Source organism: Salvelinus sp. IW2-2015, unplaced genomic scaffold, assembly GCF_002910315.2.
Source record: "Salvelinus sp. IW2-2015 unplaced genomic scaffold, ASM291031v2 Un_scaffold1257, whole genome shotgun sequence".
NCBI lineage: Eukaryota > Metazoa > Chordata > Actinopteri > Salmoniformes > Salmonidae > Salvelinus > Salvelinus sp. IW2-2015.
In genome coordinates this window covers 163,824-181,477 of record NW_019942803.1, presented here as the reverse complement: position 1 = coordinate 181,477, position 17,654 = coordinate 163,824, and the positions used below count along the sequence as shown (strand labels likewise).

General features: G+C 40.4%; 1 protein-coding gene across 1 annotated transcript in view; it reads right to left on the bottom strand.

The window, feature by feature from the left end:
- Nucleotides 1-17,654, bottom strand: part of LOC112070210 (neuronal growth regulator 1) — a 206,117-nt gene that overhangs the window by 74,693 nt on the left and 113,770 nt on the right. Inside the window, exon 2 of the mRNA XM_024137631.2 lies at nucleotides 10,123-10,349. Coding sequence (XP_023993399.1) covers nucleotides 10,123-10,349 — 227 coding nt within the window. The remainder of the gene's footprint in view (nucleotides 1-10,122; nucleotides 10,350-17,654) is intronic.

The window sequence follows — 17,654 nt, the reverse complement described above, 5'->3', positions numbered from 1 at the left end:
ATCGTTTGTAGTGCTTTCGCTGAAAAGCATATTTAAAATCGGACACTTTGGTGGGACAAGATTAACAACAAGATTACCTTTAAAATGGTATAAGACACATGTACAGTATGTCTGAGGAATTCTAATTATGAGATTTCTGTTTTTTGAATTTGGCGCCCTGCACTTTCACTTGCTGTTGTCATATCGATCCCGTTACCGGGATTGCAGCCATAAGAAGTTGAAAAAACATAATTGGGGTGATTGTGAACATCTCACCAATGAAAATACAGTGGGGTTCGGGATTTATTGGAACCCTAGATAAAAATTTGTGAAAAAAGACTGTATAAAATAAAAAATACATATTAAGCTATATTGTATAAAAAGAAAACATGAAAATGTGTATTATTTTATACTAAAACAATTGCTCAGAAAAATAGATTATTTATCTTGTGTGGAATTGTTAGCCTGACTCTCGATCTCTGCATTATCCACAGTGTAACTGTCAACTTGTGAGTCTGAAAATGGACACTGTAGGTTAAGGAATCTGTATGGTAGGTATACATTTTATGTTCATGAACATTAACACGTAATTATTCATTTTGTGTGGATTTTCATCTTTGACACTCTGTCTCCGCATTATCCATAGGGTACCTGTCAACTTAATCTGAAAATGGACAAGGTGAACAAATCTGTATTGTAAGTATCAATTTGATGTTTAAAGACCTTATTTTCAAATGATTAATATTATTAAACCTTTATTTGGACAGGGAAGTCATACGAAGACTAGGGTCTCTTTTTATATGAATGTTTTAAAATGTCTCTTCAATTATACGAAGGTCAGAGTTTTTCAATATGGTATCTCTAATGCCAAGTAATAGGSCAGTGGTTGCTGATATCATTTGCAAAACCACCACCAGCCAAATACTTATGGGGGTTTTTAGTCAGGATAAGGTCAATCAATGAGGAGTTTGCTAGGTTTTTACATTAATCCGAGTGGGTTTCGTTATCAACTGTGTCAAGTTGAAATCAAGACAGATATTCTTAAACTGATCGGCGCCATGTGTAAGCCAATCAAGATTTAGATCTAACACAATGAGTTCAGATACCAGAAAGGGTTTTAATTAATCAGAAATAATACCAACAGCCTCCACTGAAGCGGCTGGAGGGATGTATGCATATTTGTGACCAACTGCTTTGATTCAGTCTTATGTAGTAAAATTTGAAAGTGTTTTTTTTTTTTACATTGGATAAAAGCTGAGAAACAGAGCTACAAATGGTATATCATACCCTGCATTTGAGGAACAATGGGAAAGTAATTCTGCTTTGAAAGTTGATAAACTTGTAACTCAACTTTTGAGAAAACCACTAAATACTTGACTTCAATGAAAGTTAACCAGAGAGACTCTGATGAACTCTCCAGCAGATGGACCGGATTCCAACAAAGAAGACAACAACATCCGGGCGTAAATATGAATTGCAATTTATTTTTCGAATGAGCGGCCGTTCATGGGCAAAGGATTAGCATGTCAATGAATATAATTAATTATATAATCCATTTGTCTTTCCCGCTCTTTCTCAGTCCACACCCCCTTTCCTTTGTCTACCAAGCCRTCATATCGGCTTAGCCCACTAGGGACTCTTTCCTATCATTGTTAGTAACCAATATCTATTGTTTGTTTGTTGTGTATTTCTGTGATTATTTAGTTAGTTAGTAAATAAATAATTAAGCCAATTTGTGTATGGATGATTCAAAGTAGAGGCTGGGTTCGTGCAGACAACCAATAATTTTACGATGTTCAGATGAGACTGACGGAAGGTAACAACAATAAGTAATTAATAGAAGACTAATTGATCAGATATTAAAATATATGAAGAGATATATTCRGAAAATGATGACTCTGTAAACCAACATTTTCCATAGTGCCCCTACTTCCTAGTTAATTCAATTTACATGATTAGTTTAATCACATAATAATAATTACAGAAARTGTATTTGATAAAATAAGTCTAGACATTTAATGATAAGCCAAAGACACAACATTAATGACACCCCGTGTGAGGGATCTCTGTTTACACTTATGATAATCCAGACACTCAATTGATTGGATATCATCGTCTCAGTCAATAACTTATATTGTCGAACATACCTTAAGGTTCTTCCAATTAAATGAGACATTTTAAACTTTCCAATAGTGACCTAGATGAACCAACTTCCCAGGTTAATTCAAGTTTAATTCCCAGATAGCCTATCCAGGTATGATTAATCATTATCATTGATTAATTAATTCAATTTGCTTTTGCAAATTCATTCACGTCTARACTCCCACATTACCAGTACAGTACTGACGGTTCATTAACGTCTATAAAAATATTAAAATCGTCTTTGCAGCTTCCAACCTATTCCAAAACAAAACTTTGGACAATTAGGAATTACATTTTTTTCCTTTCAAATATTCKAATAATGTGCAAGAGATCAGAGTAGGTAATCCCCACTCACCCACTAATTAGTGAACCTCCRCCCATRAATGGATTGATCTCTGACCTCAGCAGCGATACCAACCCTAATGATGCCATTAGCRGAAAAACAGCAGAAATTGCGAACWACGCTCTCAAAATCAACTATCGTGCGCAGGCCTTGTAAAGTTTCTCTCCAGTCTAGCCCTGATGTCTTGCCATCCAAGATTGGCATCGGTCCAATACAGCAGTGCACAGCTGAAACACGAGCAAGTAACAGTAGACATAAAGGGACAGGTGGAGAGAACTGGGAAACTGATGACAAATGCAGAAAAGGGAATATTTCTGCTAGCTATGGAACTGCGTTTGAAAACTGAACAATTAAATGTAATTGCAAAAACGTATGACGAACGAGCACAAACTCTTCAACAAAATCATCTTCTACAGGAACAAAATCAACTCAATTTAGCCAAAGCTAAATACGATGATGTCCACGCCAAACTAGATACCACCATCATTAAGTTTGCAGACGACACAACAGTGGTAGGCCTGATCACCGATAACAATGAGACAGGCTATAGGGAGGAGGTCAGAGACCTGGCGGTGCCATAATAACAACCTATCCCTCAACGTAATCAAGACTAAGGAGATGATTGTGGACAACAGGAAAAGGAGGACCGAGCACGCCCCCATTCTCATCGACGGGGCTGTAGTGGAGCAGGTTGAGAGCTTCAAGTTCCATGGTGTCCACATAACCAACAAACTAGAATGGTCCAAACACTCCAAGACAGTCGTGAAGATAGCACGACAAAGCCTATTCCCACTCAGGAAACTGAAAAGATTTGGCATGGGTCCTGAGATCCTCAAAAGTTTCTACAGCTGCAACATTGAGAGCATCCTGACTGGTTGCATCACTGCCTGGTACGGCAATTGCTCGGCCTCCGACCGCAAGGCACTACAGAGGGTAGTGCGTACGGCCCAGTACATCACTGGGGCTAAGCTGCCTGCCATCCAGGACCTCTACACCAGGTGGTGTCAGAGGAAGGCCCTAAAAATTGTCAAAGACCCTAGCGACGTCAGTCATAGACTGTTCTCTCTACTACCGCATGGCAAGCGGTACCGGAGTGCCAAGTCTAGGACAAAAAGGCTTCTCAACAGTTTTTACCTCCAAGCCATAAGACTCCTGAACAGGTAATCAAATGGCTACCCGGACTATTTGTATTGTGTGCCCCCTCCAACCACTCTTTTACGCTGCTGCTACTCTCTATTTATYWWAYWWKMMWMKTTACTTTAACTATACATTCATGTACATAGTACCTCAATTGGCCCGACCAACCAGTGCTCCCGCACATTGGCTAACCGGGCTATCTGCATTGTGTCCCACCACCCTCTCTTTTACGCTACTGCTACTCTCTGTTCATCATATATGCATAGTCACTTTAACCATATCTACATGTACGTACTACCTCAATGAGCCCGACTAACCGGTGTCTGTATGTAGCCTCGCTACTTTTATAGCCTCGCTACTTTTATAGCCTCGCTGCTGTTTTTTACTGTCTTTTTACTGTTGTTTTTATTTCTTTACTTACCTATTGTTCACCTAATACTGTTTTTGCACTATTGGTTAGAGCCTGTAAGTAAGCATTTCACTGTAATGTCGACACGTGTTGTATTTGGCGCACGTGACAAATAAACTTTGATTTGATCTGATAAATCTGACGAGTTATCTACAAACAGGAGCGCAAAACTTGATAACATGCATGCAGTTTTGTTGAATGTTACTCAAAGTAACACTGTTCAACTACAAACGCTGCAGACCAAAGACGATCAGTTAATGAACACAATGACTAAGTTGGATGACAGGTCAGCAGAACTCATTGAAGTCGCTGACCAACTGAATAATGAGAGAACTCAGGTGTTGAAGATGGAAATATTGATTTCTAAACAAGCGGAGGAAATCTCATCACTGAATCTCTCGCTCCGTACTCAAGACCTCTATCTGTAAAACCATGACAAATAAGTTTGAGACCCGAAAGGAGCAATTGCGACACTCACGTGTCCAAAATCAATACTCTAAGTGCTCAAGTGGACTCTGCGATGCAGCAGAATACCACCCTTAGGTACAATCTGGTGGAATTCCAGAACGGTCACGCGCTACAGCGTGACTACCCAAACAAGCAACCGGAGCCCGGCACACAAAGTTTAAGATGATAGGTTTCAGACTTTGCCTCCCTCACCAGTCCCTCAGTCTTCTCCTCTTGGCCATTCGGCACTGAGTAATATGGCGCCTTTTCGCCAACAAAGCCAAAGCTTGGCTTCGCCTCTTGGCCCTTCGGCCCCAATTTCACCACACACTTTTAGTTTTACAGCTCACATATGTTGGGGACATATAGTAGATGCTAAGAGAGCACATTTTGTTAAGTTAGAGCCTTATTTTTTAAATTGATTAACTTGTTTTTTCCCCTCTTCAATCTASACACAATWGACCCCATAATGGGTTTTWCGAAATTGTTGCTAATTTATTACAAATAAAACACTGAAATATTACAATTACATTAAGTATTCAGACCCTTAAATCAGTACTTTGTTGAAGCACCTTTGGCAGCGATTACAGCATCGAATCTTCTTTGGTATGACGCCACAAGCTTGGCACACCTGTATTTGGGGAGTTTCCCATTATTTTCTGCAGATCCTCTCAAGCTCTGTTAGGTTGGATGGGGAGCRTTGCTGCACAGCTATTTTCAGGTCTCTCCAGAGATGTTAGATCGGGTTAAAGTTTGGGCTCTGTCTGGGCCACTCAAGGACATTTGGAGACGTGTCCCAAAGCCACTCCTGCGTTGTCTTGGCTGTGTGCTTACGGTCGTTGCCTAGTTGAAAGGTGAACCTTTGCCCCAGTCTGAGGTCCTTAGCGCTCTGGAGCAGGTTTTCATCAAATATCTCTCTGTACTTTGCTCCGTTCATCTTTGCCTTGATCCTGACTAGAAAAACATCCCTACAGCATGATACTGCCACCAACATGCTTCACTGTAGTGATGGTGCCAGGTTTCCAATTAGCTTCTGTCTGGCCACTCTACCATAAAGGCCTGATTGGTGGGGTGCTGCAGAGATGGTTGTCCTTCTGGAAGGTTCTCACATCTCTACAGAGAAACTCTACAGCTCTGTCATCTCCCTGACCAAGGCGCTTCTCCCCCAATTGCTCAGTTTGGCCGGACGGCCAGCTCTAGGAAGAGTCTTGGTGGTTCCAAACKTATTTCATTTAAGTATGATGGAGGCCACTGTGTTCTTGGGGACCGTCAATGCTGCTGACATTTTTTGGTACCTTTTCCCAGATCTGTGCCTCGACACAATCCTCTCTCGAAGCACTACGGACAATTCCTTTGACCTCATGGCTTGGTTTGTGCTCTGACATGCACTGTCAACTGTGGGACCTTATATAGACAGGTGTGTGACTTTCCAAATCATGTCCAATAAATTTAATTTACCACAGTTGGACTCCAATCAAGTTGTAGAAACCTCTCAAGGATGATCAAGAAACAGGATGCACTTGAGCTCAATTTTGAGTGTCATAGCAAAGGGTCTGAGTACTTTTTTATGTACACATTTGCAAAAAATTCTAAACCTGTTTTCGCTTTGTCATTATGGGTTATTGTGTGTAGATTGCTGATTCACTTATTTTATTTAATACATTTTAGAATAAGGCTGTAACGTAACAAAATGTGAAAAAAGTCAAGGGGTCTGAATACTTTCAGAAGGCACTATATATGTAACAGTCCAAGCCCTCTGCGAGATTTGAAAACAGCAGGAGTATCCATGGTGACACAAAAGTCAATAGAACTGGATGAGCTAGCCACAATTGGCTTTCTGATTGGATTCAACCTTTATTTAACTAGGCAAGTCAGTTAAGAACAAATTCTTATTTATAATGACGCCTACATGTAAAGCCYCTCCGGTCATGCCCTCCCCTAACCAGGACGTCGCTGGGCCAATTGTGCGCCGCCCTGTGGGACTCCCGATCACAGCCRGTTGTGATACAGCCCGGGATCAAACATGGGTCTGTAGTGACGCCTCTAGCACTGAGATGCAGTGCCTTAGAACACTGCGCCACTCGGGAGTCAAACTAATAGTAGAATAAACGATTAGTAGATTCAGGTAAATGTGCACAAGATTACTGTTGACAATACCTGTATGCTTATGAGCACATGTAGMAATATGATAGCTTGATATACGACTATTTATAGCATATTTGGAGCTAACAACAGTGGGTTCCTTATGGGARCTAACAGAGCTATCAATGGAAATTAAATTAAAAGCCACAGAGTTACTATTTATAATACCCCTATCAACATGGGAAGCTGTGACAGAATGATATATTTAATGGGAGTAAATACCTTTGAGGAGCTTGATTTGATCAGTCAACGCTTCAATGTAGACACAGAACAGGGGACAAAGGCATAGGCAGGTACCTCCGGCCTACGCAGGTACCTCTGGATCTGATCTCGAAACAAAACCATGCAGGGATGAAGGCGCTAGAACCCCTGGATCCAGGGCGGCGAAGCTGTTTGAARTCTGTATCCGGTCCGGGCTTCCCACCACCAAGGAGGCCACTATTGCCAAMGGCCGCCGCTGTTGACTTCCACGACGAGAGATGTGCCTCCATGGCTGGTTGKTAAGGTCAAGAATAGGAACATCCACTAAGTCATCCAGAAGCATCCTWCCYACTAACTCCATTCTCCAGGGAAGGGGGAGACCCCTTCGCGGTGGGATCCCTGCAGAGCACCGGTAAGTCGGCTGTGGAGAGACGACATGGTGGCAATACTCCCACCAGGCCAGAGCATTGTCCAGCTTCTGGAGTAGAAGAGACAGAGAAAGTAGGCGGACGTKGATTCCCCAGTAGCTTGTGTAARTTCGCTACTAGTTTTCTAAGAGTAGCCACTTCGCCCCTGTAGTCCTCTGCAAGCAAACAGTTGCTACATTGAAAGTCCAGACTGAACACATTGTCCCAGAATAGAGCAAAATAAACACAGCTCCTGCAGCATTGAAAACATTCGTTAGCGACCTCCATTTGAAACTACGGTGGTTCGTCCTTTAAAAGTTGCAGTGTACTGCAGCATAGCTTGTGTGGTGCCGMARAATKCTATGGCACGTTATTTAAGTGCCAACCACTGGTACCATTAATGCTAGTTAGTGCTAGTTTGACCAGCAGAGGGCATCTTTGAGAAGTATTTGATAGCCTTTAATAGTGGCTGTACTAGATMATTWAAAACCTTTTTTTGTAAGAGCATAGTATATGGGATTGATTTTAAGAAATGTTGCTTAATKAATTTGATTAATATTATGGTGTTTCTATTCCAAGAAATAGGGTTTCGTAAATAATTCCCGTGTTTTGCGGGCATGTGGGGGATTGGGGTTCTATTCCCCGACAGGGAGAAATGAGTAGACTGTCCTTGTAAATAAGAATTTGTTCTTAACTGATTCCATATGTGTTATTTCATAGTTGTGATCTATTCACCATTATTCTACAATGTAGAAAATAGTAAAAATAAAGAAATCACTGGAATGAGTAGGTGTGTCCAAACATTTGAGGCCATCAAGACGTTTTGGCTAGAGAAATTGACAATAGTACAATGCAACAAATACATTGATCTTCTCAGCAAGGTTTTASCCGTGGTCGTGGAGCAGGGTGGAAGTGCAACTGAAATGTAGTTTAAATAACCATCTGCATTTTGAATGTGTTTTTTCWAAWTATTTCATTAACGAAAGCATAAAGATGTTGATGAAGAAATACTGTTTTGAGTTAGAAATGTAACACTTTAGAGTACTTAAGCATCGAATACATTGCAGATAGGGGGATGTTCACACCTACAGTATAAAGAGTCTACTGTCCTGCTAATTGAGCTACACTTGTAAACCTGTTTTCAAAATGCCACCAGCAGTCCATCACCACTGTAAATAAAAACAAAGTATCTTGTTTACATCTTGTTTACATTCTTTATTGTAATCACAATGCCACAAATAAATTGTATCTACCTTTCCAATTACTTTTAGAGTTTGGGATTCRTTTGATTAATATTAGGGTGCTTATATTCCAAGAAAAATGTAAAACCCTCTGGGTTTCCGTTAGGATGTAACTAAAATTATGGCACTGTACAACGTGACGGTCGGGCGTAGGCTAAACAGTACTGAGCTATTTAGCTAAGAATATGTCTCCTGTGCGGCTTATCCCGTGCCTCCTACCCTCGTGCCTTAAACCTTGCGCGCTTTCAGTGGATACAGCTGGAGAACTGCAAGGCAATCCCATTGTGCGCCACTCAGGAGCCAAGACCAATATGGCCAAAATATATTGTCCTGCTAAAAACAGGGTTAGTAATATATATGTGAGAATATCCAAGGGGCTTTCATATAATTCTAAATTAATAATAATAATAATCGCTTTGCTTAAAAAATAACATTATTTTGGACATTTCGTTTTCAAATAACGTAAAAAGAACGAGAAAAAGGCCATTCTTGAACATGGGGTGAGACATTGTTACTAATTTGTAAATAAAGCCAGTTTGTTATTTAGAATTAATTTCTGTTTTTAGAGGGAGAGAAACCAAAAACCAACAGTCAWCTCATGGGTCTTCCAGTCAAGGCCAGCACGGGTATTGAACCAGCATCTGTAGCAACACTGCTATGCTGCTATGCAGTGTCTTAAACCGTTGCRCCACCCAGGCGCTGTACAAGGTGGCCGGTCGGGAGTGGCCTACAGTACTATAGTAAGAGCAAAATAATCCCMAAAAAATAAAAAATCTTAGTGTAACAACAGTTTTAGTTAGTAATACTGAAGTCGTGCAGAATTATCMGTTTCTATTTAGGTTTCTGTCGCCCATTAATTGTTAGTTAGAGACACAGTAGGACCCAAAAACATAATCAGTGCTCGAACTCCCCCTTGTGCTGGTCTGGAGCAATGAAGTGGCATCGCAGGGTACCGTACTAAACCACAAATTACCTCTAAGTACCGCAGCATAATCACAAAACTTTTAGTGGAGCAACCACTGTACAAACTAGCTGGTCTTCTGTCAAAAATATAAACAAATCATATAAAAACAGCCAAAATCGAATATGTAAATAAGAAAAATAATACATAGGACTTATATAGCACTTTTCAAGGACCCAAAGTCACTTTACAATTGTAGGAATGAAAAGAAAAACAAAAAAACAGGAGTGAAAACAAAACATCAGACTAAACAAAAACATGAATAAAGAGCAGAAAAGTTGACAAAAACAGAGACTTAACGAAAAACAGACAAAGCACTATSAAATCAAAGTTAATGAATAAACACTCAACACTGTTACTAAACAGGTACCAKGAAGAAGCGRCAGTCAAGCACGAAGCCAGCAGATACTCTCGCCTGGAAATGGCATCACTATGAATATATTTATGAAATATATGTGACATATTGTACATGGACATATTTAAGTAATACATGTATTTAGATCTATTTATTTAAAATACGAGTACATACTGAATGCATTTGAAAYATATGTCAATATATTAGGCTTCGGTATGGGTTGTATTAGTTATTTTATACAGTCTTTCTTGCTCATCTTTATGAAGGGATGCAATAATTCCGGACCCCACTCAATTATTTAAAAAAATGCAGTGTGATGCAGTGCACACCACCCATGATATGTTAAAAAGTCAGATACCTTTAACGACTAGATGAAGATGCTTTGGCTTCGGATTGCGCTCGCTCTGAACAGAGCAGGTATACAAGCCGTCGTCAGTCACGTCCACTTTCTGTATCTGCAGGCTGTACTCCCCCCCACTCGATACGATAGACACACGGGGGTCCACGGACCACTTGTCATTCCCTGCGAAGATGATGCTGGAACGGTTCAACCAAGCTCCTTTAGAGATTCCATCCGAAGTGCACCTAGAAGTAGAAAAAAAAAGAGAACAGTCAGATTTCAAGGAGTCTCTAAGGCTGGATGTCACTGATGACATGGCTAATCAATGACTGACCCACAAGAGCCTGTTACACATAACAGTAGACTCGTCCAAGGCCTTTTTGTGCTGTATATCGAACTCCTATGCTCGTCGTCATGCCAATGCACAAACAGATCTGGGACCAGGTTAAACATTCAGTAGTGTACACATAAAGTAAGAGCCTGTGCAAGACCCTGTACATCCACGAGGACACTATGATAGAGACCAATGGTCACCAGCTGGCACAGCCACAAAGTCATATAATCTTATTTTAAACCTGCTAACTCTAATGCCTATCCCTAACCTTAAATTAAACCAAAAAGGACATCTTTGTTTTCATACATTTGAACGATAAAGCCAATTTTGACTTTGCTGCTGGACTATCTAGCGGAAATCGCTCAGTTCTGCCTCCAGGGAAAGATTCATGACAATAAACGTCAACCTTTCACAGGGGCCACTGTTTTGAAGCCAATGCGCTGACAATTTTGTACTACTTCACATTGTTTCAAAGGATTTTTGGAAGATACAGTACCAGTCAAAAGTTTGGACACACCTACTCATTCCAGGGTTTTTATTTATTTTTTACTATTTTCTACATTGTAGAATAATAGTGAAGACACCAACACTATGAAATAACACATAAGGAATARCGTAGTAACCAAAAAAGTGTGAAATATATTTTAGATTGGAGATTCTTCAAAGTAGCCACCCTTTGCCTTGATGACAGCTTTTCACACTTTTGGCATTCTCTCAACCAGCTTCATGAGGTAGTCACCTGGAATGCATTTCAATTAACACATGTGGGCAGGTAGGGGTGGTCTACAGAAGATAGCCCTATTTGGTAAAAGACCATAAGTCAATATCATGGCAAGAACAGCTCAAATAAGCACAGAGAAATTACAACCCATCATTGCTGGCAAACATGATGGTCAGTCAATCTGGAAAATTGCWAAAAGTTTTAAAGTTTCTTCAAAAGCAGTTGCAAAAACCATCAAGCGTTATGATGAAACTGGCTCTCATGATGACCGCCACAGGAAAGGAAGACCCAGAGTTACCTCTGTTGCAGAGGTTAAGTTCATTAGAGTTAACTACACCTCAGATTGCAGACCAAATAAATGCTTCACAGAGTTCAAGTAATATACACATCTCAACATCAACTGTTCAGAGGAGACTGCATGAGTCAGGCCTTCATGGTCAAATTGCTACAAAGAAACCACTACTAAATGACAMCAATAATAAGAAGAGACTTGCTTGGGCCAAGAAACATGAGCAATGCACATTAGACTGGTGGAAATCTGTCCTTTATATTTTATATTGGTCACATGTTTCATGAGATGAAATTAAAAGATCCCCAAAAAATTCATATGCACAAATAGCTTATTTCTSTAAAATGTTGTGCACAAATTTGTTTTCATCTCTGTTAGTGAGCATTTCTCATTTGCCAAGATAATCCATCCACCTGACAGATGGGGCATATAAAGAAGCTGATTAAACAGCATGATCATTACACAGGTGCACCTTGTGCTGGGGACAATAAAAGGCCACTAAAATGTGCAGTTTTGTCACACAACACAATGCCACAGATCTCATATTTTGAGGGAGCGTGCAATTGGCATGCTGAGTGCAGGAATATCCACCAAAGCTGTTGCCAGATAATTGAATGTTCATTTCTCTATCATAAGCCACCTCCAACATCGTTTTAGAGAATTTGGCAGTACGTCCAACCGGCATCACAACCGTAGACTATGTGTATGGCGTCGTGTTGGCAAGCTGTTTTWAWTTTTTWATTTTAATTGATCATTTTTTGTTMGTTTTTTCCCCCTGTATTTTTATTTGCCATTTTTCATGATTATACAGATAACAGACAGAACAGTTAGAGGGCCGAACACACACGGCTCCCATACCAAATCAAACCCACCCCAGCCCCCCCATGYTCTACCCATGCTCTAACATAGCCCCACCCCAAAACCAGACTTAAAGCAGGCATGATATACAATAAGTCATATAATCAAATAGTAAAAAAAATACAAAGATGTTATAAAACAAAAAGTTAAAAAAGGGGGRAAAATAATGACACAAGTTCTAATTTGGGTTGGTGTATGGAGTTGTGAAATTAGCTGGGTCCATGTCTTCTACAAAGGTTAGGAAAGGTCGGCAGATATTTTAAAATGTAAATGCAGATCCCCTAACGGAGTAGTGTATTTTCTCTAGCTTGTTGCATATATTCGTTTATCCAATAGTTAAAAGTAGGAGGAAACCGATCCTTCCACTTAAATAGTATAAGACGTCTAGCTAGAAGAGTAGTAAATGCCAGCATGTTGCCCATAGAACTGTTTAGAAGGGCCTCCTGTGGTGCTACTCCGAATAATGCAATAAAGGCAGAAGGTTCTATAGGTCTCTCCAGTATCTTAGAAAACATCTAGAAATCTGTCAATTTTGGGCATGTCCAAAACATGTAAATAAACATGTAATAAAGTAGCAAGAGCCTGCTTATATCGGTCACAAGTGGGATCTATTTCTGGTCTAATCTTGGATAAAGTTGCCTTTGACCAATGCAGCCGATGAACTATTTTAAATTGACTTACAGCATGTCTTAGACATAGATGAAGAAGGTATTATCTGAAGCATACTCTGCCAAGTTGTTCACCTAAATCCTCTTCCCTTTGGTTCTTCTCATATTTCAAGTATATACATTGAAATAAGGGTTCACTTTAAAAATATAATCTAGAAGGTAGGTGGGTGTGATGGGAAGTGACTAGAGTATGAAGATACAAAACTACGCAATTGCAGGTTCCTAAAGAAATGGGATCTAGGAATATTGAACTATTGTACTAACTGCTAAAAGATGTAAAATCCATATCAATGTACAAGTCGTTCAGTGAGGAGATCCCTTTTCCAGACCAGATATAAAACACCCGGTCTGATAATGATGGAGAGAATGTATGGTTCTTTAATAATTTGAAAATTCACTGAGACCAAACGATCGCCTGAACTGTGCAGATTTTTTGAGAATGTTTCACAGTAGTGTTTCTAGTGTATTTGGAAACAGGCTCAGCTAATGCAATTTTTGCACAGACTATGGCAGCTAAAGAGGTGGGGCCTCAAAATGAGATCTCCGAGGTCAACCATTTCGGGCCTGTAACATCAGGGATTTCTGTCATCCAATATAGGATGATTCTTAATACTGAAGTGCAAGACCACCCTGAGGATGAGATCTCTGCAATACGCTCTTACGTATCCAAGGGTTTTTCTTCTTTCAAATAAAAGCAGATATCAGTTTATCTATGGAGATAAAAAAAAAAGATTTAGTAGGAAAGATAGGAATACATTGAAATAAGTAGAAAAACTTAGGTTATACATTCATTTTAACAGTGTTCAATCTTTGGCCCAAAGAAAGAGAAGGTAAATCCCACCGTTCAAGATCATGTTTCAGAATGAGTATCAAGGGAGGGAAAATGGCTTTATAGAGATCTTTGAAATCGTGTGTGACCCAAATTCCCAAATATTTCAATTTCTGTCTAGTCACTCTGAAGGGCGAATGACTAAAATAAGTTTGCATGGCTGAAGGATTAATAAGCATCAATTCACTTTTTGTAGATTAACCTTATACCCGGRTATTTTACCAAATGTCTTTAGTAGAACCTGGATCCCAGTTAAAGGGTCGGACACATATAAAAGCATGTCTAAGCCCCTTCTTCAAATACCTTTGATAGCGGTGTTATTACGTATTGCTATGTCTCAATTGCAATGGCAAACAGCTGAGGGGATAGAGAACAACCTTCTCTTGTCCCACGTTGAAGTTGGAAATAAGATGAAAGGTTATTGTTTGTGCACACTGCAGCCATAGAGGAGGAGTAAAGAACTTTGATCCAGGACATAAAATTGGGACTGAATCCAAATWGTTTGAGAGTATAAAATAGATAATCCCACATCTCTCGATCAAACGCCTTCTCAGCATCAAGTGATAACAATATCTCTGGAGTGTCAGATGAAGAGGGATTATAAAGTATATTATAAAGACATCTGATGTTGAAAAAAGAATGATGATTTTTAATGAAACCAGTTTGTAGAGATAATGAGGGAGCGGCAGCCAATATTCTTAGAAAGTATCTTTACATCGCAATTCAGTAAAGAAATTGGCATATATGAACAGCACAAGTTTTTTCCCTTTTTCAGAATAAGTTAAATGAACTCAGCAAAAAAAGAAAAGTCCTCTCATTGTGAACTGCGTTTATTTTCAATGAACATAACACGATTCAACAACTGAGACATAAACTGAACAAGTTCCACAGACGTGACTAACATAAATTGAATAATGTGTCCTGAACAAAAGGGGGGTCAAAATCAAAAGTAGCAGTCAGTATCTGGTGTGGCCACCAGCTGCAGTAAGTACCGCAGTGCATCCCCTCCTCATGGACTGCACCAGAACTGCCAGTTATTGCAAGTTCCCTGACATTTTTGGGGGAATGGCCCTAGCCGTCACCCTCCGACCAACAGGCCCAGACATGCTCAATGGGATTGAGATCCAGGCTCTTCTGCCATGCAGAACACTGACATTCCTGTCTTGCAGTAAATCACGCACAGAACGAGCAGTATGGCTGGTGGAATTTTCATGATGGAGGGTCATGTCAGGATGAGCCCGCAGGAATGGTACCACATGAGAGAGGAGGATGTCTTCCCTGTAACGCACATCATTGAGATTGCCTGCAATGACAACAAGCTCAGTCCGTTGATGCTGTGACACACCGCCCCAGACCATGACGGACCCTCCACCTCCAAATCAATCCCGCTGCAGAGTACAGGCCTCGGGGTAACGCTCATTCCTTCTACGATAAATGTGAATCCGACCATCACCCGCTGGTGAGACAAAACCGCGACTCGTCAGGGAAGAGCACTTTTTGCCAGTCCTGTCTGGTCCAGCGACGGTGGGTTTGTGCTCATAGGCAACGTTGTTTCCGGTGATGTCTGGTGAGGACCTGCTTTACAACAGGCCTACAAGCCCTCAGTCCAGCCTCTCTCAGCCTATTGCGGACAGTATGAGCACTGATGTAGGGATTGTGCGTTCCTGGTGTAACTCGGGCAGTTGTTGTTGCCATCCTGTACCTGTCCCGCAGGTGTGATGTTCAGATGTACCAATCCTGTGCAGGTGTTGTTACACGTGGTCTGCCACTGCGAGGATGATCAGCTGTCCATCCTGTCTCCCTGTAGCGCTGTCTTAGGCATCTCACAGTACCGACATTGCAATTTATTGCCCTGGCCAAATCTGCAGTCCTTATGCCTCCTTGCAGCATGCCTAAGGCACATTCAGGCAGATGAGCAGGGACCCTGGGAATCTTTATTTTAGTGTTTTCATAATCAGTAGAAAGGCCTCTATAGTGTCCTAAGTTTTTATAACTGTAACCTTAATTGCCTACTGTCTGTAAGCTGTTAGTGTCTTAATGACCGTTCCACAGGTSCATGTTCATTAATTGTTTATGGTTMATTGAACAAGCATGGGAAACAGTGTTTAAACCCTTTACAATGAAGATCTGTCTAGTTATTTRGATTTTTACKAATTATCTTTGAAAGAGGGTCCTAAAAAAGGGACATTTCTTTTTTTAGCTGAGTTTACATGTTTGTCTAATTGTTAAGGGTAAAGAGTTTGAGGAGAATGATTTCTCAAATAGGGAAAGCAAGAGAGGAGAGAGTTGATCTGAGAATTTTTTATAGAATTCGCTCRGAAATCTGTCAGTTCCAGCGGATTTACCACACTGCATAGATTTAATTGCCAACACATTCGCTTCTACAGAGAACTGTTCTTCTAATTCAGCAGCTATCTYAGGTTTAACTGTAGGATAGCTAAGTTCTCAAAGAAGGTGTCGAGTAAGGAAGCACTACCAGCGGATTCCGAAGTGTATAATTGTGAGTAAAAGTTATGAAAGCATGAATTGACCTCTAAATACATTTATTTCTCAGCTCGTCAGTTATCTCAGTTATGGCTTGATTTGCGGTTCTCTGATGCAGCTGGTGTGTTAGCATTTTCCCTGATTTCACTCCATGTTCATCATTTTTGTATCAAGATTTACTAATTTGATTTTCAGCTTGTCGCGTTGAAAGATCAAACTCTGTCTGAAGTGTCAAATGTTGTTTTCCTAAATCTGCGGATGAAGAGTGTGAATATGCCATATCCAAATCCAAGATTGTATTTGTTTCCTTAATCKTGCGCTGTATGAAAAAATGTGCCGCCTTAGATTAGACTTCATTGATTCCCATACTGTTGTAGGAGACATTCCATGAGTTTGATTAAGCTCGAAAAAATTCTCAATTTTAAATGATATAAAAGCAACAAAGGTTTCTTCTGATGCAGTGGCGGATTTAGGTATGGGCGACATGGGCAGCCGCCCAGGGCGGCATCTTGCCAGGGGCGGCACCAGCACAATTTTTGGGGGGGAACGGTGACATTTGCACGATTGGTTTTCTATCGCTTATGTCACGTCAATGATATCACGTCACCGTGTGGGACTGTGGGTCAATTAACCTTGTCGGAGTGGGCGCCCTGATTCTAGTTTGTGAGCTAGGCAGGCTACTGCCTGCGAAGGTCTCCCACTCAGAAGTCCGAGATGAGGATGGGGGCATGGGTAGGTTGACCTCAGGTCTCCCTACTGGAAACCCGAGATAGGGGAGTGGGGGAATCTATCAAATAGTGCACCTCTAACTTTGTACAGTACTAATGCAATTAGTAAAATCAGTCACACTATGAAATGRTACCAAATAAAGCACAATTCATTCATAATACTGTGAATATATAGTTTCACAGACATATTGTTGCATTTTTTTCTGGTTCGTTAAGAATAATATAAAACCAGTCTGCACACCACCAATGTGAATTGCCTTAGTCTTGACTCTTGGTTGACAGTGTTGGGGGATGGGTAATGTATTGATGCTCGAGTGCCAAGTCATCACACATGGATAAGAAAAGGGCTAAGCCATCAGGTGCCCAGTTTAGGAAAAAGAGGAAAGAAGAAGAGGAGAAATGCACCAAAGATAAAGGTATGYACCAATGYCATCTCTTTATGAGTATAATAKTATGCATGTAATGAAATAGGCTAGTATAACACTAGTGTTTGTTAGCCTATGTTGCTTGCATTGCTATTACACATATGGCGACAATATTCCCTTTTCTGTCCAACTAGCTTACATAACATTGGATATCATTTCACACAGTTTCATCATGATAATGTGTGTAGCCTGCAGCAAAACGATTACAACCTAA